General features: G+C 38.5%; 1 protein-coding gene across 1 annotated transcript in view; it reads right to left on the bottom strand.

The window, feature by feature from the left end:
• Positions 1 to 23,046, bottom strand: part of pth1r.L (parathyroid hormone 1 receptor L homeolog) — a 205,213-nt gene that overhangs the window by 9,462 nt on the left and 172,705 nt on the right. Inside the window, exons 8-9 of the mRNA XM_018267030.2 lie at positions 15,344 to 15,404; positions 11,905 to 11,971 (exon numbers count right to left, since the gene is read on the bottom strand). Coding sequence (XP_018122519.1) covers positions 11,905 to 11,971; positions 15,344 to 15,404 — 128 coding nt within the window. The remainder of the gene's footprint in view (positions 1 to 11,904; positions 11,972 to 15,343; positions 15,405 to 23,046) is intronic.

Here is a 23,046-nt window from a genome sequence, read left to right as displayed (position 1 = left end):
CATTTTGAGAAATAACGGTAATATTTTTGAATTGTTGTAACTTTAAATTTTTGAATTTTGTGTAAAATTTATTTATTTTCACTTTAATTGTATTAAAGGTTAGGCGTGTATTTAATATTTTGTTTTTAATATTCTGCCTGATATGAGCTTTACCTTCAGGATGAAGCACGAATATCACTGTTAAATAGGTGGACCCAAATCTAATAAAAATCTTATAAAATCAAAGAAATGGCTGGAACAGCAGCTTAAATTGCCCCATGATATCACACAGATGGGCAGGTTGTGGGCATATTCACTGTACGAGTGCCTGACAATTACAATCATTGACTGACACTTGACAGGCTTGCATTAGAAAAAATACCAGCTAAGATTAGTAGCATCAGATGGAGCACTAGCACCTAAAAAAATTCCACCAGTGAACCTTCAGGCTAAAAACATAGTCTGGAGAGGGGAAAGAATAGCAGTTTTTGCAAAACCACCTTTTGCAAGTGCTCTGCCCCCCCACACTGGAAGGGAGCTCATAATGAGCGAGTACCCAAATTGTCCTATTAAGTGCAAACAAGGGATGTAGGGTTGGTTGATGCTTCTCAGTTCCTACATCACATGATGCACACGATCTTTACTGAGCCCCCATATGTCCCTTGTGGCAGCATGAGCAGGGCACTTGAAGTATAATAGAATACATGTACCCAACTCAAGCTGCAGCAAGGCACACCTGGGGGCACAGGAAAAATAGCACCACCATACTCTACAATAGAACTCTATCAATAAAAAACTGTATTGAAGTAAATGACAAATTACTTATGTCAAATGTATCAACTTAGTATTTATTATAATCTTGCATGAAGCTCATAGAGCCTACTTTTTTTTCTAAACTAGCACCATTCTCACAAAAACAACATATTTGGCTTCTTCTAAAGCTTTATGCTAATCTCCCCTGATTGAGTGATGTTGAGATCTAACATCTGGATATTCATTGATTGGACATCCAAAATGTTTAGCAGCTTCCCTTTCCACCTATTAGACTAAAACAGGGATCCCCAACCTTGTGAAGCTGTGAGCAACATTGACAAGTAAAAAAGAGTTGGGGAGCAACACAAGCATGAAAACTGTTCTTGGGGTGCCAAATAAGTGCTGTGATTGGCCATTTTGTAGCCCCTATGTGGATTGTCAACCTACATTGAGGTTCTGTTTGGCAGTACATCTGGTTTTTATACAATCAAAACTTGCCTCCAAGTCTGGAATTCAAAAATAAGCTCCTGCTTTGAGGCCACTGGGAGCAACATCCAAGGGGTTGAAGAGCAACATGTTACTCATGAGCTACTGGTTGGGGATCACTGGACTAAAACATCAAGTTCTTCTGTTTTGCAGAGTTGTTTTGCTCACCTCTGGTTTAACAAACACATAAACTATTAGGGGTACTTGCATCCATCGGCTTTGGTTGACGTCTTAAGCTGGCCATGGATGCAAAGATCTGATCGTTCAAATCCTCGAACGATCGGACTTCCCCATCTCCCGACCTGCCACTAACTATTCAGATCAAATAAAGTAGTAAAAGAACAGCCGATGTTCTTCCCCTGACAGTAATCGTACAAAATTTATGTCCAACAAAGCTAGTGACAGTCTCCCACTGAAGATTGTCCGATCGGCAATACACGCAGAGATATTATCGGCAGCCGACAGAAATTTTCTAACCTGTCCGATCGACTGAACAACTGATCATGATGGCACAACAGATGTCGGGACTCTCCACACATGATCCGAAAATCATACGAATCGAGGATTCTTTGCGTCTATGGCCAGCTTTACGTGAGCTTTAACCACAAACTAGACTGATTGGTCAAGGGTCCAGCTTTCTTCAGCTTTGGGTTTGGTTTGAGGTCCATTGTAGCCCATCTATCCATCTATTGCTAAAGTCCATCTATCCCAAATATCTGCTACAGGTAAGGGACCTATTATTTAGCATGTTCGGGACTTGGTGTCTTCCGGATAAGGGGTCTTTCCGTAATTTAGATCTCCATACTGTAAGTCTTCTAAAAAAAACTTTTAAACATGAATTCAACTGAATAGGAATGATTTGCTTCGAATAAGGATTCATTATATCCTAGTTGGGATCAAGTACAAGTTACTGTTTTATTATTACAGAGAAAAGATTTTTAAAAAATGTAAATTATTTGATTAAAATGGAGTCTAGGGATGCAGAGCTTCTGGATAACAGGTTTCTCGGATAACAGATCCTATACTTGTATACTCTAAACCAGTGATCCCCAACCAGTAGCTCGTGAGCAACATGTTGCTCACCAACCCCTTGGATGTTGCTCCCAGTGGCCTCAAATCAGGTGCTTATTTTTGAATTCCAGGCTTGGAGGCAAGTTTTGGTTTCATAAAAACCAGGTGCACTGCCAAATAGAGTCTCACTGTAGATTGACTATCCACATAAGGGCTACCAAATGGCCAATCACGGCACTTATTTGCCACCCCAAGAACATTTTTCATGCTTGTGTTGCTCCCCAACTCCTTTTACTTCTGAATGTTGCTCACAAGTTCAAAAGGTTGGGGATCCCTGCTCTAAACCCTACCTATTTTTTTTTTAGAAAGTTCTTTCTTATTGTACTGTGTGTCACAAAGAAAGAAGAAAAGCACAAAAAGAGAAAACGACTAGGTTATAAGTGAAAGTAACTTTTATCATGTTGAAACCCAGAGGCCAAATCTCACATTGACACTTCCAAAGACCCACTCAGGCCAAAAGTGAAGGTAAAAAAAACCCCCTAAATGCTTAATTCACAGAACATTCCTGAAAGCCTGATGCGTTTCGAACAAGGCTTTTTGCATAAAACGCGGCCAGCTGTTTTGGGAATGTTCTCTCAATAAAACTTAGGTTGGCCTGAGTGGTTCCTTGTATGCGCCTGTCTCTGGATTTAAGATCCTTCTTATGACCGCATTATTATATAGGGGTTAGTTTCAATCTCATATAATGAAGGCTCCTAAATTCTATGACCAAGACAAAGCAACCAGTAACCACTTGTCCTTCTACCATTATACTTCCAATTTCAATAAAAGCATTTAAAAAGACTCGCTTGGTTTAATTTGTATGCAGGGAAGGGCACTAGAAGGCTGTCCAAGGTAGAAATTATAACTATTATCTGCTCGGATCGGAAGAGTGCAGCTCGAATGCCACCGTAAAACTTTTATCACACCAGTTCTTGGCATATTCAGTATCTTCTGGCTTTTTGCCCTGCTTCTTAACTAAATCTTTACGTAACACTGAGCCTCGCAAATCTTAAATATTGCCTTGCCTTCCATTATAGCCCATTGAAGAAGCTTCTAAATCAGTTCTGATGTCTTATTGCACCTGTGCCTGGATTTTAATCTGCAATCTTATGTAGAACTTTTGTGAAAGTACAGTTTGTCCTTTATGCAGTTTGTGTCCCAATATGAACCCACAAGCCTGTATTTCTTAACATTCCAGCAAACAAAATATCATTTTCTAATACGTGCCAAATACTAATTGTCTTCTATTCTGAAAAAAACTTAACTTAACCATTTTTTATGGTTATAAGAACCTTTCCCACTTCTTGCAATAAAAGTTATTGACTCCAGAGTTTAAAATATTTTTTTTCTACGGGAGGACTGCAAGTGTTGACATTTACCAAGATGAACTTCATAACATCAGGCCTATGGAAGTTTACCAGGACTTTACTTTTGGCTTAGGGGCGGATTTACTAAAGGGTGAAGTGACGAACGTTAGCGAAAATTCGCCAGTGTGGGATTATTTCGTTACTTCGCTGTTTAACTAACGGCACAGGCGTAACTTCACTAGTGAAGGAGACTCTAGCGGTAATTTGTTTCCTTCCACCTGGCGAAGTTGCGCTCTGGCGAATGGACGTAACTACGCAAATTCACTAAGATGCGGATTTTACTGAACGTTACCTCTTGCGCCAGACTTGCCCTTGCCACCTTAGACCAGGCGAAGTGCAATAGAGGAGATAGGACTTCCTCAAAAAATAGTTGAACATTGAACCCAGAAAAAACGATGGCGACTTTTCATTTTTCAGGGTGATAGGCTGCAAAAGATTGTGATTTTTTTCTGGGGTACCCAGCTTCCCCCCTACGTTTCCTAACATATGGCACATAAACTATACACTGGGCTCATGTGTAGGGCAATATAACAACTTTATTTTATTTTATTAAGGTTTCCCGGGCTTGTGTAGTGTAATGTATTTGCTACAACATATACGTCCATTCAACTTTAAGTTCCCGTCGTATGCAAATTAGCCAACACTAGCGCAACTTCCCCAGCGTTCGGCGCCCTAGATGCAACTTCGGATTTTAGTGAAATATCGTTGTGAAGTGAGCGAAGCGGAAACTAGCGCAAATTCCATGTGTTAGTGGTGGAAAGGACATATCTGTATTTTTCACTAGTAAATTCACCCCAGAGGGTTTAGTTTGAACACTGGAAGTTGTCTATTGTATAATCATTACAAGGCTAAATTTATCTTGCACAGAGGAATTACTGAGGATCAATACGTAATTATATGTGAGGCATTGTAGTTACATGAGTATTAATTTAACTGCTTTCTGATAAGGGTTACTGCAAGCGTTGCTCCATTTCCTGGCACAGATATGAATTGGTGGCACTAGATAGCTGCTTAATACATTGGGACAGAGACAAGGGGAAAGTGTTGGAAGAGTTACTGTCTGCTCTCATTTCCCTACAGAAATAGGGATTATAGCCATGGCCAGATTTTCATAAAGACCTGAACCTGCCTGATAAAAAAAAGTTTACTAACGGTTTATTCTGACTGTGGCTGCATTGCAAGTGGGCAACTCCAATAATCCAAAAAAGGGCTGGCGATCACAGTCAAAACTGCAGCTTCTGATTTTGTTTTTCCCCTCAAGTTCTAAGTCCTGGTTCAGCTGCAATGTGATTGGCTAAACTGGATGAAGAAATTTGAGCCTTCCTCTAGCCTAGCCAATCCCCTAGTGGCAGGACCGGGACTTACACTTTGAAAGGAAGAGACTGAAGTTCTTGCTCTTTGACTTGCTTTTAGGGTTGCCACCTGTCCGGTATTTTGACCCATACAGCCTGGTATTTTGAAGGCCTGCCCAGGTCAAAACTGCCTGCCCAGTTTTCAAAATTAGGAAAACCTGGCAGGATTCCCTTTGATTGACAAGGCGATCGACCAATCGATAACCGATGTGTCGTAGCCCCGCCCCCGACATCACTGCCCACCTCCTCAGTGTCACTGCCCAGCCCCCTCCACATCACAACCCCGCCTAAAAGGTGGCAACCCTACTTCCTTTCCAATCAAGCTGTGCATGCGGCAATGAATATTTAAAAGCCCCCAGGTTATGTGTGCAAGGGCCAGCATGCGGGTACTTCATTTCTTTACTTCTTTCATTTGAATTCCTTTCAGCCTTTTACTCCACCTCACAGGAAAATAATAATTAAAAAAAAACTTTACTGAGGTTAAGGAGCCTCCCCAAAGAAAAAAATCACCTTCCGCCCAGGATTATAGGTGCCTGATATTTTGGGAACCCCAAAAGAGAAGAATCTACAGCTGACACTGTGATGTCACTTTAAAGTTGTAGTAGGTGGGCTTTATAAAAATTTCTATTTAATTTCACATTTACGTGCTCCCTTAACATTATCCCGGCTGCTTACAGATCACTTATGACTGGCAACAAGAGCAGTTTCTTGCAGCATGTGGAAATGTCAGGATGTATTTGTTGAAAAGACAGTAATTCCTATACAAATCAGTGATGTGGCCCATTTGCCAAACAGTGAGGCCGATGAGCACAATAAGAAATGATTTAAAGGGCAAGAACAGCCCAATTCATTGGGGGGATGGACGAATATGTTAGTTTTTTCCCTGGGCTGATGGTCCTTATAGAAGAGGTGGTGCCTGGAATACTGTCATCCCACGGTGAATGAGGCTTTGTGGTCCTTTAATATCTTGAAACTTTAAATGGAAAAAAAAAGAAAAGCTTATTTGTGAAACGGGTATATGAAGCAATCACTGCATTTCTGGCACATCTTTAAAACTAGGATAATACCCCTTAAAAAAAAAAGAATAAAATTGTTCTTACTTGTAAGAACTTAACTAGATGGCCCTGGCCTTGGGGGTTCAGGAAAGTTAATCCGACTTTCCAGGATTTACACATCAAAGCCGATCTCCCACCTCTTCCTATATGTAAAGTCATACGTTTCTCCAGACACTAATCTTCTCAAATTGCCTGGCCTATAAAGCGCTCAGAAGATAAACGTCCTACATGATTGTATCCCATTTTCATATTTACGCTGTACCAGCCGGTCAGCATCTTATTTTTATCTGTAAAAAATGTGCAGAGAATGAAATCTGTACTGCACTTTCCTTCTTGCTATTGCATATAATGGATATTTGTGGGTAAATATTGGTGTAAATTAGACATGGCAACCATCATCCTCATCATCATTTCATGATATATTGCTAATATTTAATGCTTTCCAATAATAATATTAAACAGGGGTCTGAAAAGATTGTTCAAAAAGTAACAGAATAACAGACTAGAAAATAGTGTTTAAGCTTTTGCTCAGACAGTTCCTACATAACTCACACGGGGCCTAGTGATGAGTGACATTTTTCACCAAGTTTTGCAGTGAAAATGACCCCCATTTTTTGGGAGAAAAAAATGTTGTATGTCAAAAATAACTTGTCATGCGCTAAAAAATATGTTGACACCCATAGACTTTAATTAGTGACGGCCGAATAAATTCGCCTGGCGCGAATTTGCGGCGAATTTCCACGAATTTCTGATTTTCACTATTTTTTTGTGAAAACTTTCAAATTGCTCGATTTTTTTGTGAAAACGTTCGAATTGCTCGATTTTTTTTAGTGAAACTGTTCGGATTGCATATTTTTTCCGTGAAAATGTTTGAATTTCATGATTTTTGGTGAACTTTCCGATTTCACAATTTTTCACAGTTTCACATATTGTGCGGGAAATTCACGAATTTGTTCAGCGAAGCAAAACAGGAGAAATTGCCCATGACTTTAATGCATTTTGGCAAATTTTCATCATAAAGTCATAAAAATACCCATCTGAAATGGGATATAATGGTTCCTTGGTTCCAAAAAAATTGATGGAGACCAAAGAGAAAGAGACACGTGCTCCCTCCTATTATCTAACTTGGGGGTTGCCAACCTTTTTTACCCGTGAGCAACATACAAAGAGTCGGGAAGCAATAGTTCCAAATAAGGTAGACCCTATGAGGACTGTCAGCCTACAGGAGATTCTGTTTGGCAGTACACCTGGTTTTTATACAACCAAAACTTGCCTCAAAGCCTGGAATTCAAAAATAAGTATCTGATTTGAGGCCACTGGGAGCAACATCCAAGAGGTTGGTGAGTACCATGTTGTTCATGAACCACTGGTTGGGGATCGCTGATCTAACCTATAGACAGGAACTTGTCACTAAATCCCTAGACCAATCCTCCCTCCTACAAAACTGGGAGTTGCTAAGAAGTAGGGGGAATTATCCCTATATACATTTAGCCATGTATTATGCTAAATTACTAAAAAGATATCAAATTATCTAACATATCCATTATTACAAAGATTCTAGGGAGAGAATTCCACAGCTTCACAGGTCTTTAAAAAAAAAAAACTTTGGCACCTTAAAATCAGATCTTCTCCAGGGATGCCCTTTTATACTATGAACATTTCTACTGTATAATAAGGCACCAGAAAGTCTACCGTATGGTCCTGGTATATATTTATACATAGTGATCATATCAACTCTTTGGACCCCAGCCTTTTCCTATAACGGAGACCTTCCACACCCATTATCCCCTTAGTCACTCTTTTCTGGAGTTTCTGTATTTCAGTAATGTCCTCTTTTATACTAGGAACCAGACCATGCATTCTAATGTGGCTTTAGTAGCAGTGTCATGAGACAGGGAGCAAGGGTCGACTGAAATATATAAAGCCTTAAATTAGTGGCCCCATTTTATTAATCTGATATGACTTTACTAGTCTTAATTCGCCATTTATAATTATACAGCACCAACAAGTAAGGTTATACCCTTAGACCGACCCATGCTTAGGGTTGATTGAGGGGAGGGGAAATGTTTTTGATGACTTTAAAGAATCAATATTGATATTGACAGGTGTCAGCAGGACAACAGCAACCATTCCTTTTACATTGTCATTTCTCTCTCAGTCCTTGCCCGCCTGAATTTATCTCATTATGTTCTGAAATATATTCAGACCAAATCTGCGTGGGTTGTTTCCCCTTAGTTATCAATAAATTTTCCTGAAAAGTTCCAGTGCAGGAAAAAACTCAATTTTTTTTAAAAAATTGTATGTAAATTCAAATCGTACACATTTTTCCATCCGAAAACCATGAAATCTTCGGATTTTTGCATGAAACCCAGCGCAGATCAGGATATCTTTGGAACTTCTCCCATTGACTTATATACAACCTCGGCAGGTCTGAGATGCTGGATTTTTGAATTCTGACTTTTTCCATCCTTAGCTTATAATAAATTACAAAAAATGTGAGGTTTTTTTCACTAAAAATTCTTATTTTTTTATTTAAAAAAAACTTGATTTTTTGAGTTTTTGGCATTCTGACTTTAATAAATAACCCCCTCAATGTGCATCAGGATTCAGAACCAACTACATATATCAGAATTTCTTTTTCCAAAGCCCTGCCCTACTCAGTCAGAAACCAAGGATAATTGTGTTAGGAAAACTTAACACAAACTTTAAATAAAAAAAGTAATAACACAACAGAAAAAAAACCAATGTAAAGGTGGAACAAATAGCTAACATGCAAAGAGTGATAACAAAAAAGGATCTACACACGTCAGAGTCACTTATGATCTGTACCATTTCTATTCCTTTCTCTTAAATGGAGAACCTCTATACACCCTCTATACATTTACTAAAGAAGTCTCTTTTCTTTTAAGAACATATACCGTAAATGCATATACTATACATAAGCTAATTATGGAAAATAACAAAAAAGATAGTTGTCATAAGCCAATATAGGCACTATCACAGTAAACAGGATATCAATAGTATATATATATATACAAAGTGAAATATAGAGAGGAGGATATACTCACAATTCATCCCAGTCCATGGGTGCCTATCCATCAGAAAACCAATAAATGCCAATCCTTCAAAAAGTCAATCAAAAGCAATTAAAAGTACAAAAAACGCGTTACATGCATATTGGGGCACTTGTTCATATGTGATATGTGTAAGTGCCCCAATAGGCATGAAACACGTTATGCCTCCATTCATTATGTCCTAATAAATATTTTTTGTACTTTTAATAACTTTTGATTGACTTTTTGGAAGGACTCACATTTATTGGTTTTGGAAAATGTTAGAAGATGTTTTTAAATTTGCCAAGTGATTCTGTTAGAGCACAACAGTTCTTGTCATGAAACTTTCCTTCTTTAACCCAGCATGAAAAGAAATGCATCGATTTTTTGTTTTCTGAATTCGCTATTGATCAATATCATTTCCCTTGAAAGTTTAAATACAAGGTGCCCTTTCGCCACACGAGAACCACAAAGCTGCACTGCCCTCCTCTGTGAATTCCTTTTCCCTGACGTTACAATCGCTAATTGCAAAGGGCTATATCCATTTTACTCATCAAACAAAGAGCAGAGGCTCAGGAAATGCAGATTCCCATGTAAATTATGTATAGAAAATGTCATCTGTAATTTTGCCATTTCTTATCACAAGGCACCTGCTACCACGTTCCAATGACATAAGTTGTGTTGATACATCTACATCAACTCAATGATAAAAACCCCACTTCCTGCATAAATGTCATATCTAAATGTAATTTATTCATTAGTTTCCACCAGGATGAATCATAACTGGAAGCAACACTAATGTGACAGGGAGCTATTGCTATAAGAAGAAAGAGGATTTGAGGATGATAGAAACTGCAGTCCTCAACAAGATCCAATGTGGTTATTATTTAAGATATTGCACTGAAATATTTGCTGTTGGATTTTCCTAGTATTGCACCTCTGTGGCTTTCTGGCCTGAAGTTTTAACTTGGAAAGTAGCTGTGTCAATGCCTCAACAGACATCTAGAAGGGTCTACATTTGCCTTCCATTTGGGCACATCTAGATTGCTTGGCGTATGTCTCATAATCACCTGACAAAGACAGATATTTTAAAGGGATACTGTCATGGGAAAACATGTTCTTTTCAAAACGCATCAGTTAATAAAGCTGCTCCAGCAGAATTCTACGCTGAAATCATTTTTTCGAAAGAGCAAAACAGATTTTTTTTATATTTAATTTTCAAATCTGACATGGGGCAAGACATATTGTCAGTTTCCCAGCTGCCCCCAGTCATGTGACTTGTGTTCTGATAAACTTCAGTCACTCTTTACTGCTGTACTGCAAGTTCTAGTGATATCACCTCCCATCCCCCCCAGCAGCCTAACAACAGAACAATGGGAAGGTAACCAGATTACAGCTCCCTGGTAGATCTAAGAACAGCACTCAATAGTAAAATCCAGGTCCCATTGCAACACATTCAGTTACATTGCGTAGGAGAAACAACAGTCTGCCAGAAAGCAGTTCCATCCTAAAGTACTGGCTCTTTCTGAAAGCACATGACCAGGCAAAATTATCTGAGATGCACCTACACACCAATATTACAACTAAATACACTTGCTGGTTCAAGAATGCCATTTTTTTATTAAAGGGTGAGTTATTTGCAGTGTAAACAGTGTAATTTAGAAATAAAAACTAGATCATAAAAAAATCGTGCAAGGTATGAGACAACTGAGCTTGAGTTTGATGAGTGTGACTACCATAACAACCCACAACTTTCCTTTTATAATAAATCAGGCTCTATGTGGCATCTGATGAACCAACTTTATTTCTAAATTGGCTCAATAAGCTATCAAACTATTACTCAATCTCCATACTGTGAATACTCCATAGTTTAAATGCTAGAGAAGACAATAGGGCTTGTTTACTGATGGCTAGCCAAGATGCAAGCCTCCAGGACCATCATGAATACTGAGCTGCCTGTGTTTCACAGCACTGTATTCATAATGGGCAGGATTAAGGAGGAAAGTATGGAAAAATACTTTCCTTCATCTCTATTTGCCATATTGATGATATTGAAACTTATACCTTTGGAAAAGACCTTAGTTTTGCCTCATCTTCAAACTGACCAATGCTCAAAAGTTTATTATACTGCATAGATCTACTTTAAGGGGGTTGTTTATCAAAATCCATTTTTTTCTGATTTTTTTAAATTAAAAAGTCAGACCAAACTAGAATCCACGATGTGACCTTATTTATTAATAAAAAAAAATCTCAATTTAATCTGTTCAGGGCAAACTCAATAAAATCTAGCAAAAATTCGAATTGTATGATTTTTCGGAGGTTTTTCCCGAATTGTATGATTTTTGGGATTTGTGCCCAAAAATTCAGAAATAGTTGGATTTTCAGGCTAATTCCAGTGCAGACCACAGAAATTTCCAAATAGGATAGGGATCTCTTCCATTGACTTATATACAACTTTGGCAGGTCTGAGATGCTGGATTTTCAGATTCCATCCTCAGGGTATAATACATCTCGAAAAATGTAAGTATTTTTTTCCACTAAAAAGTTTTTGGCATTCAGACTTTAATAAATAACCCCCTGAATATGTTATGTAATTATATGTTATACTATACCCTTATAAATTGTATTTATTCTATTTGACTTTCCCAGCTGAACAACTGTTACAAATGTGGGGTTCTATTGCCAGCAAACTCTATTTCTCACCACAGATAGAGATAATGTGACTATACCTGGGATGGAGGTAGGAAGATGAATGTAAGAATCGAAGGAGGAAGAAATGATAAGAAGATTGTTTCTGGTAACTCACCACTATAGCGGTCAGGATAGGCACCTGAATGATCCATTTTAAATACCCTGCACTCAGATCCCAGCACCTGAGATGAAAAACAGGAGAAGGATTAGCGATACAGTATTATTGATGTTCCCTATAATAAAGTAACAGCTTAAGTAACTTTGGTTAGTCAATAGTGATAGGTGAATTAATTCCCGCAAATAAATTAGTGAAACCATAGCGAAAATTCGACGGTGCAATTTCGCCAAAAACGGACACCGGCATCAAAAAAACGGACGTCGGCATCAAAAACAAGACTTCAGTGTCATTTCACAAATTTTTCGCCATTTTGCGGGAAATTTGCAAATTTTTGGACGAAACGCCCCAAATTCGCCCATCACTACTAGTCATGTCATATAGTAAAACTGCGTTCCACTACGGATAAAGACAATAAAGCGGTCTGTTCCACAATAAAGAACTTTTTATTCGTTCATATATTTGGTTTTACAACAGATGGAGCGGTTGGGTGGTTTTAGAATGAAGGAAATCAATGAGACTGTTGGGAAGAGTTTGCATTTGAGAAGAACAAAAGATGAGGCAAACTGGTAGTTTACTAGGTCCAGTTGATAGTCTGCAAGTTTAAAGGCAAGTAAGAATACCCTGGGCGCTATACAAAAGAAACCATCGGGTTTATGCTGTATCTGAATTATCTTTTACCACTCCCATAGGCTGCACATCTTACAGTAAAGGTCGTCTGTAATGCTGAAACAATAAATGGAGTTTATAGCTAATGACAATTCACCAGAAAACTTCTAGCTATAAAAGAATGAAGAATACAAGTCAATGCACGCAATGTATATTTGGATAAGTCAACTGTAAATCAATGCAAATTGTTCCCATTGTATCAGCATCTATTAATAAAAGCCCATATGGCACAGTCTTCTGGGACATGTGTTGTTTTCTGCCTGAAATGATTCTTTGAGCACATTCATGAATCAAAGCCCCAAAGATGAACCAGCAAATGGAAACAATAAGTGACAATGATTAGAGATGACCTTTCACCAAGGTGACTGTAGAGTTGTTTTTAAAGGGGACATATTCCATTTGTGAAAGTCATGTTCATTATCTTGGCAAAGAAAACTCATTTGTAGGACCTAATTTTAATCTGGGTTACAGAGGAACCAGCAGGGGAAATGTGGAAGGTGAAATCATGATTTGGGGACATTTTCAGTAGAAGTAGTGGAAAAGCAACTTTTAAAGTAACTTGGAGACTGCTGGCATGGACTAACTCTTCCATGATACAGGGAAACCCAAGCCAACACAGGAATTTATCTTTTTGGGGAATTTTTTGTGAGAGGACTGACAGGAAATCTACTCACTTTAGAAATTGGATGAGACTGATGAGGTAAGGCAAAATCATAGTCAAGGGCACCAAAAGGGGAATGGGCACCAATAAATGCGATGGGGTCATAAACCTCTTCATATCATAACATGCGTGCCGTGAGGGGCTCACATTCACAGAAGCAACCAAGTGGTAGGACAGTTTTTGGAAACCCTAAAAATGAATATGTCTAAAAATGCCATATGTTATATACTGAATTTATTGCACCAGAGTAAAGTTTGAGTCAATAGCAGCAATGATCCAGGACTTCAAACTTGTCACAGGGGGTCACCATCTTGGAAAGTGTCTGTGACACTCACATGCTCAGTGGGCTCTGATTGGCTGTTGAGAAGCTAAGCTTAGGGCTCGTCACTAATTATCCAGCAGAAAATGAGCTTCCCTGGCTGTAATATAAGCTGATGCTACAGGTTTGCTGATTATTCAATTCTGATGCTAATTGCACTGGTTTCTGTGCTGCCATGTAGTAATTATCTGTATTAATTACTAATCAGCCTTATATTGTGACATTTCTATTCTATGTGTACTGTATATTGTGAGTGGCTCCCTAAGCTCAGTAAGTGACAGCAGCACAGAGCATGTCCAGTGAATCAGCAGAAAAGAAGATGGGGAGCTACTGGGGCATCTTAGGAGACACAGATCTTTACGGCTAAATGGCTGTGGTTGCCTTGGGCTGTTACAGAAGCACAAAACATCATGTACAACATTTCTAGCTACTTCTTTGGTTAAGCTTTAGTTATCCTTTAAAGGAGAACCAAACCCTTTATATTAAAATCCCCTACCCCCCCTACCCTACATAGACCCCCCTCCCTGCTCCCCCCAGCCTAGGCGTTACCCTTGGTAAATTGCTCGTTACCCCTTTTTGCAGATTCAGGGCATCGGAGTTCACAGGCACCATCTTCATGTCTTTGGTAAGCTTCGGGTCTACTTCAGGTGCTTCGGAAATTTTTGTCACTTTCGGCGCATGCGCAGTTGTCATAAACCCAGAAGACCGATCAAACTGCATATGCGCCATTATGGCGCTTACTTCACGAAGATTACCGAAGAGAAGAAGATGGCGCCTGTGAACTCCGATGCGCTGAATCTGTAACAAGGGGTAATGATAGAGCTAGGGGCAATTTACCGAGGGTAACACCTAGGCTGGGGGGGAGCAGGGAGGGGGTCTATGTAGGGGGGTAGGGGATTTTAATATAAAGGGTTTGGTTCTCCTTTAAAATACAATGGCAAATACACATTTGGAGCACTTTCTGGTATATGTTTATACAGATACCTGTGCTTAGAAATGCATCTGAACTCTCTCCAGAAGCACATTCTGCCCATATAAACAGTCCACACAAAACCAGACACATATATAGACTGCACATTGAGTTCATAATATATTTTATAAGTATTCTCTATGATAGGCATCAATCATTTCCTTTACCATGGTGTTATCATATTATTGTACTTTGCCCGGTACTCTATGAATATGTTAGAATTGTGATCAAAGCAAAGGATCTTACCTGGACCCTTTATCTACTGCAAAAGCAATTTTATGAAAATATTGACTATTGCAAATATCTGTCTAAATAGAAGTCTTCTTATTGTCTATGTCAGGGGTCCCCAACCTTTTTAACCCGTGAGCCACATTCAAATGTAAAACAAGTTGGGGAGCAACACAAGCATGAAAAAGTCCCCTGGGGTGCCAAATAAGGGCTGTGATTGGCTATTTGGTAGCCCCTATGTGGACTGGCAGCCTACAAGAGGCTCTCCCTGGCACTATACTTAGTTTTTATGCAATTAAAATTAGCTTTCAAGCTTAAAATTAAAAAATAAGCACCTGCTTTGAGGACACCGAGAGCAACATCCAAGGGGTTGGAGAGCAACATGTTACTCATGAGCTACTGGTTGGGGATCACTGGTCTATGTGTTCAGAATAATTTTGACTTTTTGGTCAATTGATGCGTTATTTGAACTCTTGTAAAGGATAAAATGAAGTATAAGACCCTTGTGTTCTCCGGCCCTCCCAGCATTCTAAGGGCACAACACGCAACATGAAACATAAAATATCTGGTAAAATAAATACATTATACTCACTCTGTATCTGCCACCGTTGCCCGCTCCCGTGCCCAAATCAAAACAAAGATGGCAGGTACCCCTAAAAGAGAAAGTCAGGCATTGTTTGTGTTGGATTTAACTTAATTGACAGACTTTAGAGTCCTTCTCTTTAGTGTTTATTGTTGTAGGATTTAATATTTAATGTTACTAAGTGAGAAAGTAAAATTAGTAGGGCATCAGGACACACATTGATTACACTCTACTAGGATAATTAAAACATGCCATGTGTGGAATGACATGACATGACTAGACTAGACTAGAATGACATGACTGATTAGAAACTGGAATCAATTCAAATCCATTTGGTTAGTCCGATCAGCGAAATGCAAAGTGAATATCCCTGATTCTGATCCTCTGATCTCTGTAATTCCTGATGAATCAAAATCAATTCACATCAAAATATTTTTTTAAAAAAAAAACAAATTAACAAAGGAAATCTGTACTTGTAAAGCCATGAATATATACCCAAACAATTATGTAAACCTAAATTATTAGGACATTGGGGCATATTTATTAAAATCTTGAAAATTTTTAGTTGTTTTCGCTACAAACCTCGAATTTTTAGAGGGAAAAAAAACCTAGATTTTTTTTAGATTTATTATACCCTGATGCTGCAAAAAACAGAATCCAAAAAAACACCATCTCAGACCTGTCGAGGTCCTGTATAAGTCAATAGGAGAGGCATCTATCTCAATTTGAAGTTGTCGTGATCTGCACTGGGTTTAGCCTGTAAATCTGAATTTTTGGGGGTTTTCAGGCAAAAACTCTAAAAATTTGAGCAATTCGGGAAAAAAAGCCTGAACAATTTGTGCAATTCAGGCTTTCCCTTGATTTTATTGAGTTTTTCCACATTCTGTTTTTCGAGTTTTTGTTATTAATAAATAAGCTAAAATCAGGTATGAGCGTTTGGTCGTGTATTTTTAATAAAATATGAGATAAACTCGGATTTTAGTAAATAACCCCCTTGAAGTCACCTTAGAATTCTATTACTATTATATGGTCATAACTTTGAGATGCCATCCAATATCCAAGGGGGCACGTTATCTCCATCCTCTGTCACTTTGTATCATTTAAAGAGATGACCCTAGTAAATCTGACCAAAGAATATATTCACAGGAAACTATGATTGTGTTATTCTGCACAGCTGTATTTTATCATCACACTTGTATATATTAATACCAATGAAAACTTGTACAAGCCACAGAGCAACCACAATTCCTAAAATCAAAGATAATGCAATCTTTTTAAAGATTTTTTAAAAACTTACACATTACCATTCCATTACCATCCATCACGAATTACTCTTTTGTTAAAAACCAAGAACAAATAGTATTTATGTCCCTTCAAGTGAATCAAGGAAGACCACAGATACATATAAAATGTTTCATCGCCACCCCAAAGCATTCCTGCTCATATATATCATTGTGTTGACTTTTTGTAATTAAAACTAAAGTTCATTTCATAATGTCGTCTCAAAAAACAACTTTGGATCCAGTGCCAAGAATAGATATTTCTATAATATCCCTTGTGTATTTAATGCAGCTAATCTGAAGATCATCTAAAACTGAACCCAACTCAACTGAAATCTCTACCTAACTTGATTAGAGGCTGCATTGATTTGATCTTTATGGATGAAGACTTTTCCATGTTGGCTTCATCTTGTGTCCTCTCTATGCTCCATCCTTTTTCCCTGCCTCTCCTGCTCCTGATTTCACACACAGGAACGGCAGAGTGGCTGGGGAAAAAAAAATTGAGCAGTGGATCCTGAAACTTCTCATCGATGAGTCAGTTAGAGGTTAGTCAAGGTTGCAGGGGACATTTGTGTTTTGCTTCTGTTAGTAAGTTCAATTAACCTATAGGCTAAACTTTAACTATAAATAATATATAAATACCTTTAGCTTCTCAAATCAAATCAAAATAACATTGAACGTTGATGATAGAGGGTTCTCAATTGCCAGGTCTATGCTGCTCACGGAGCAAATTATAGCCCCATCTAACCCAGACAATATGGCGGTTCCTGTCCATACAAACATGAAGAAGTAATGTGTTTGCACCCATTAAACCAGGGCTATCAAACTGGGGGCCAATGGGCTGCATGTTGTCTTCCAAAGTCCTCCAAGCTGCTCAAAGGCTCCATAGTATGACATCATCATTTTATTTAATCTGGCCCTCGAACATGCTAAATGTCTAAAAAGAAGGTGGAACCCAAATATATCCAAATTAAATAAAGGTCACATTCAACTCATGTATACATATACACCCAAGGGTTTTGCACATTTCATACCCTTTCCCTTCTATATTATATATTTTTGTTCAATGTTTCTAATATTAATTTTTTAAATGATGTATATTCCAAGGACAAAAGTGTAGTGTGTCTGTGAAGGTTTCCTTTCACTGAGGTTATAATACACAGGATCTAGAATGTGGTAAGGCTAATGCTTTGGACTGGAGTAAGCCCCCCGGAACGAGAGGTGAAACTTTTCAAAATGACTCAGCAAGTTCAGGGTTTCAAGGGTTGCTAGAAACTGAACACGGCATCTATTTGTTCAAGGACTTTGATAAATTTGGGGCATTTTTCAGAATGTCCTCTGTGTCTCTTCAAGCAATGAACATAAAGCTCTGAAAAAAAGCATTTCGTAAACAGTCAACTCAGTAAAAAAACTTTCCCCTCACCACTTATTATCAGGCAGTCCAAGAACAGAACACCCGCCTAATTCCCATAAGCAATAGAGATTGATTATACATTGGTTATTCTGGGCACAGGAGAGAGAAACAAGCCTGGAACATATTCAAGCAAGTCTTCTGCTGCTGCCCAGTTCATTTATTAATAAATACAAAGCAATCAGCGGCAGGAAAACAAATCCTCATTAGTTATGATTTCTTTGTATGATGCTGCATGGTGATACATTGTTTAGCATTGCTATCATGGAGTGTTGGGGTCCTTTAATGGTAAGCTCCACTGAAATAGGGACTTTTTTTGAATGATGTATCATATCTGTAAAGTGCTGTGGAATTTGTAAGCACTATATATAAATAAAAGATACTAATATGGAGTCTGATGAGAACATTTCATCTTACTAAGAAAGCAATTTGTTGGTTCTCCTCCAATAGTACTTCAATGACCTGTGCCTATCTCCCCCAAAAAACCTGATCCACCCAGACCACACGTATTTTTTCAATTTTTACTCACTACTTGGGAACCTAGGCCCAATATCAATGAAGCAAAGTTGGGAGTCTTCTGAAGGATAAGGAAAAGCAGATAAACACATGATTTGCTCCCTCTGTAGTAGGACTTTAGCAGGGTAATATAACAAACATTTTTGCCTAGATCTAGTTACCTATAGCAACCAATTCCATGTTTGTTTTCAAACATCGTGCAACCTACGGATTGGTAGCTAAAGGTTTTTGACATCAGCAAATATTTGCACCTTTTAACCCATTTGTAACATTTGATGACAGAAGGTGGACACCATTCCACCTACCTTTTGTGGATCATTTTAGGGTTCCAGACTCCTGTAGGTGTTGAGGTTGATTGTGACTCATATAGCATCCACATTGTATGCGCTGTGCAAGTCTGAGGTACACACACAGTGTGTACAATGCAGGCTCCATAAAGCCATATGTTTCATTTGAGGTCCAAGATCCAGACTTCGAAACTCAAGTGAAAGCCAACATCAAGAAGACAGGGCCAGTCAAATTCAGTATTTGTAGAGTGCATTGTTGATAAATATTTGGATGTAGAAAATACAATGGAGGTTTTTTGAGGTGCTGGACCACCAGACATTACTAGTGGCATATAATGGTGACATACTCCTTAAAGGGACATTCAGTAATAATGGTGGTGATCTAAGTCCAAGGTCTAAAGGTCCATTCGTGAGTACTGATGTAATGTTCGTGCAAATCTGCTTGATATCTAAGCTCAATTGTTACCTTACAAGGCAAACATTAACAATAGGTGTTAGCAGGAATGCCATCATTTATATCCAAATATATTAAAAAAAGAGGCACTGAACTATATGCCATTAGTGATGGGCGAATTTGCGCCGTTTTGCTTCGCCAAAAAATTTGCGAATTTCGCACAAAATTCGCGAAACGGCGCCGGCATCTCGTTTTTGCCGCTGGCGTCCATTTTTGACGCCGGCGTCTGTTTTTTGAAAAAAAAAATTTTTGGACGCCGGCGAATTTTTTCCGGGAATTTTCACGGGCGTTTTGCGAATTTATTCGCTGGCTGCTAATCGCGCAAATTCGCCACAAATTCGCGCCTGGCGAATAAATTCGCCCATCACTATATGCCATCCATGTATTGACACCTTGGTTGAATGAGTCTATTCTGGTATCTGCAGTTCATTGTGGGAAATACATTTCTCTTTTGCCCTGCCTGTAAATTCAGTTTTGATGGACAAGAGGCACTGATATCTAAATACATAAAATGCAAAGCAAAGACTTAAATATTGGGTTTTATAGAAAATGCATAGAAAATGAGTAGTGTGCATGCCAGCCTCACTGATGATGCTTAGGTGGACTCATTACACAATATTCATGGCAGCTTCTGCTACTGAATCATGGAGCATTATCAACAGAGCATATGGTCTATTTACCAAAGCTCTCATCCCACCTAGATGTTCTTGTAATCACCTAAAGTTATACATTATGTGGGGTATGCTTTGATATATGACCAAGATATAAAAGGGTGCCTAAATATTGGGAAGGGGTTTTTTAGTGAAAGCTGTGAAGATGTGGAATTGTCTCTCTGAATCAGTGGTACAGGCTGATACATTAGATAGGTATAAGAAGGAGTTGGATGGTGTTTAGCAAGTGAGGGAATACAGGGATATGGGAGATAGCTCATAGTACAAGTTGATCCAGGGACTGGTCCCATTGCCATTTTGGAGCCAGGAAGGAATTTTCCCCCCTCTGAGGCAAATTGGAGAGACTTCAGATGGGTTTTTGACTTCCTCTGGATCAACTGGCAGTTAGGCAGGTTATATGTAGAGCTCAAAGGTCGAACTTGATGGATGCGTGTCTTTTTTTCAACCTAACTTACTATGTTTCTACTATACAGTATGTTACTATTTAACTTGGATATTCAAGGAGCTTGGCCATAGCACATCCTTATGTTATATCAACCCCCAATGGTAGGGATACTGTAAAGCACACAAACACTGCAAATATATCACCCTTTCTCTATTTTAGACTAGTTCTACAATGTGTGCCCATGACTTTTTAATCAGAGGCTCTTATTTAATTTTACTGGAGCATGTCCACCAAAAATGGCCTAATTGTGCTTAATGTTAATAACATGTCCTGCCCTTATTTTGTCCTTCTGTGAGGATAGCTATTTAGGTTACAGTTGATAGAAATTGAACTTCTTTACGGAATGAAACTAAACTTTAAGTATAGGACCCAATTCAGATATCATTCTCTTACTACAACTGAAACGTTCTTTCCCAGTTACACTAAATAGAGCAGGTTACAGTCACACAATTCACTCTACGTATATAGTTATCAGCCCAAAGAAATTTTATGGGCTCAGAAATCATTGGAGCTTTACATAGATTAGTGTAACTTAAAACAAAATGTTCTTCATGCCAAGAGGTAACACTAAATGTTATTAAGACAAATTTTGAATTATGTGGTCTTGTTTTATGTTGTCCTTGGAACTCTGAAGAAACTTCTTTCTAAATGCCGCCTTTGTGATGTTAACTTGGCATTTGAAGATATTTTTCTCTCTTTTTATGTTCCAGACAATGAATAAGTGATGCATAACCATTTCACTGTATTACTGCATAATTGGGTCAAATATTTTCCTTGACAATAAAGTGGTTCTGCTAAGCTTGTACTCATTGGAGCGGTGATACAGCCTCCATCACATTGAGATGAGCTGATGAATTTTTCATTCCTTTTCATTGCAAGAAATATAACTTAATGTTTCCCAGTTACATCTTAATATACAAAGCAGATCTGGTTGCACACGTTTCTTTGAAAAGCCAAAGATGTGTCTCCTTTGGCACAAATTACGTTTTTGCTTTTATAACCTTTTTAGTGCCTCATGCATGAGGATAGGTAGCATAATTGGTTTTATTCCTCCTTCTATTTTACCATGTTTTCTTATGTAAATTACTAAAGAACCACCCCTTAAGAAGCAAATCATGGAAAGAAATGTCCTCAATGACCTGCTTTGTTGAGGAAGGTGCACTGACCCAGACACAAGTTGGATTCAAAAGACTTAAGTTTAAGGAAAGTCTCACAACTAGAGCAGTCAGGACAGAACTATCAGAATGGAAGAGAGGAAAGTGACAATATTTCTTCATGCTGTATATAATGAATATTTTAAACTATCTAAAAGAACATCATGACAACTCATTATTCATATACGCATGTTCTATAGTACAGTTAAAGTAAGTCATCAATAGCCAGTGACCAAGACTAGCATGGCTACAAGGGTTGCCTATAATAATGTGTTTAAAACAATATGAACCAGGTTAAATTATATTTTTTTTGTTGTTGCCCTCTCTGTTACCCTTAAGGTGGCCATCGTTTGGCAAAGTCGCCAAATGAGCGGATATTTAGCCGATATGCCCACCAAAGACAGGATGATATTGGGATAATCCGATTGTTTGGCCCTCGGCCAAACGAATGGATTATAACATAGGAAATGGGCGCTGATGGGACGAGGACTGCATCAACTAGCCGATGCGGCCTAAAAAATCTAACTTTCCCGATCAATATCTGGCAGATTTTTGGCCTATCTATCATGGAAACATGTAGAACCTTACATTACCCTAACCCCCAATTACCTGCCGACTGACAGAGCTAACAAGCTTTATTTCAGATCATTCCGAGAAACGGTCATTGTGGAGCCTTTAAAAAAATCTGCAAATTTGAAAAAATCTGCAAATTTTGACTAACTGTAAAATGAGTTACTCCACATTGACTCAAAAGATGAAATAACCAGCCAGTGGGGCCTGGGTGCCCATGTCCCAGACCTTCATCAGAGGGAGTTTGCACCATGCAGGCTGGCACATACCGGACCAATATAGTTGAAAACCATGAGCCATATGACTCCTGGTTTTCAACTATATTGACCCAGTATGTGCCAGTCTCCAACGATGATTTCCTGTGCAAACTCTACATTGTCTCGCCTGTTTAGCTCTGAAGTATTCCAGTATGCCAAGTATCCATCCAGCTTGTTTCCTATTCAGCTTCCTTCTTGGTCCCTACTGCAAATATAATAAACAGTAGCCCCTGAGTCTCCATTGTGGCCACTGAGTCTCCATTGTGGCCTTTGATATTCTGTCTTGGCCCCACTGGTCATGACATGGCAGGTTGGGATGGCATTTATTTCAACCCCATATATGAGTGTGTATATTCTTACAGCAAACACTGGTAGAGTTCTCCTTTACACTGATGTTCTATCAATGTAGAAAATAAAAACAAACCCGACAATACTAATATGTTGGGAATAATGGCTTCATTCAGCTGAATGGAGCCGCATCACAGAACACAAGGCACAGCTGTAACACAACTATTTTTATATTCCATCCCTTTGTTGCCTGGGTTTTTTTTTATCTGCAACATTTGCAGAGCTGAGACATTAGCTCTGATGGGTTGAGCCCTGTTAAATTTCATTCTGTATCTCTTCCTCGGGTTAATGAACAATGCCTAACGAGCAAACAATGACA

The sequence above is a fragment of the Xenopus laevis genome, chromosome 6L (assembly GCF_017654675.1).
Source record: "Xenopus laevis strain J_2021 chromosome 6L, Xenopus_laevis_v10.1, whole genome shotgun sequence".
NCBI classification, from domain to species: Eukaryota; Metazoa; Chordata; class Amphibia; order Anura; family Pipidae; genus Xenopus; species Xenopus laevis.
This window is presented reverse-complemented; position numbering and strand designations above follow the sequence as displayed.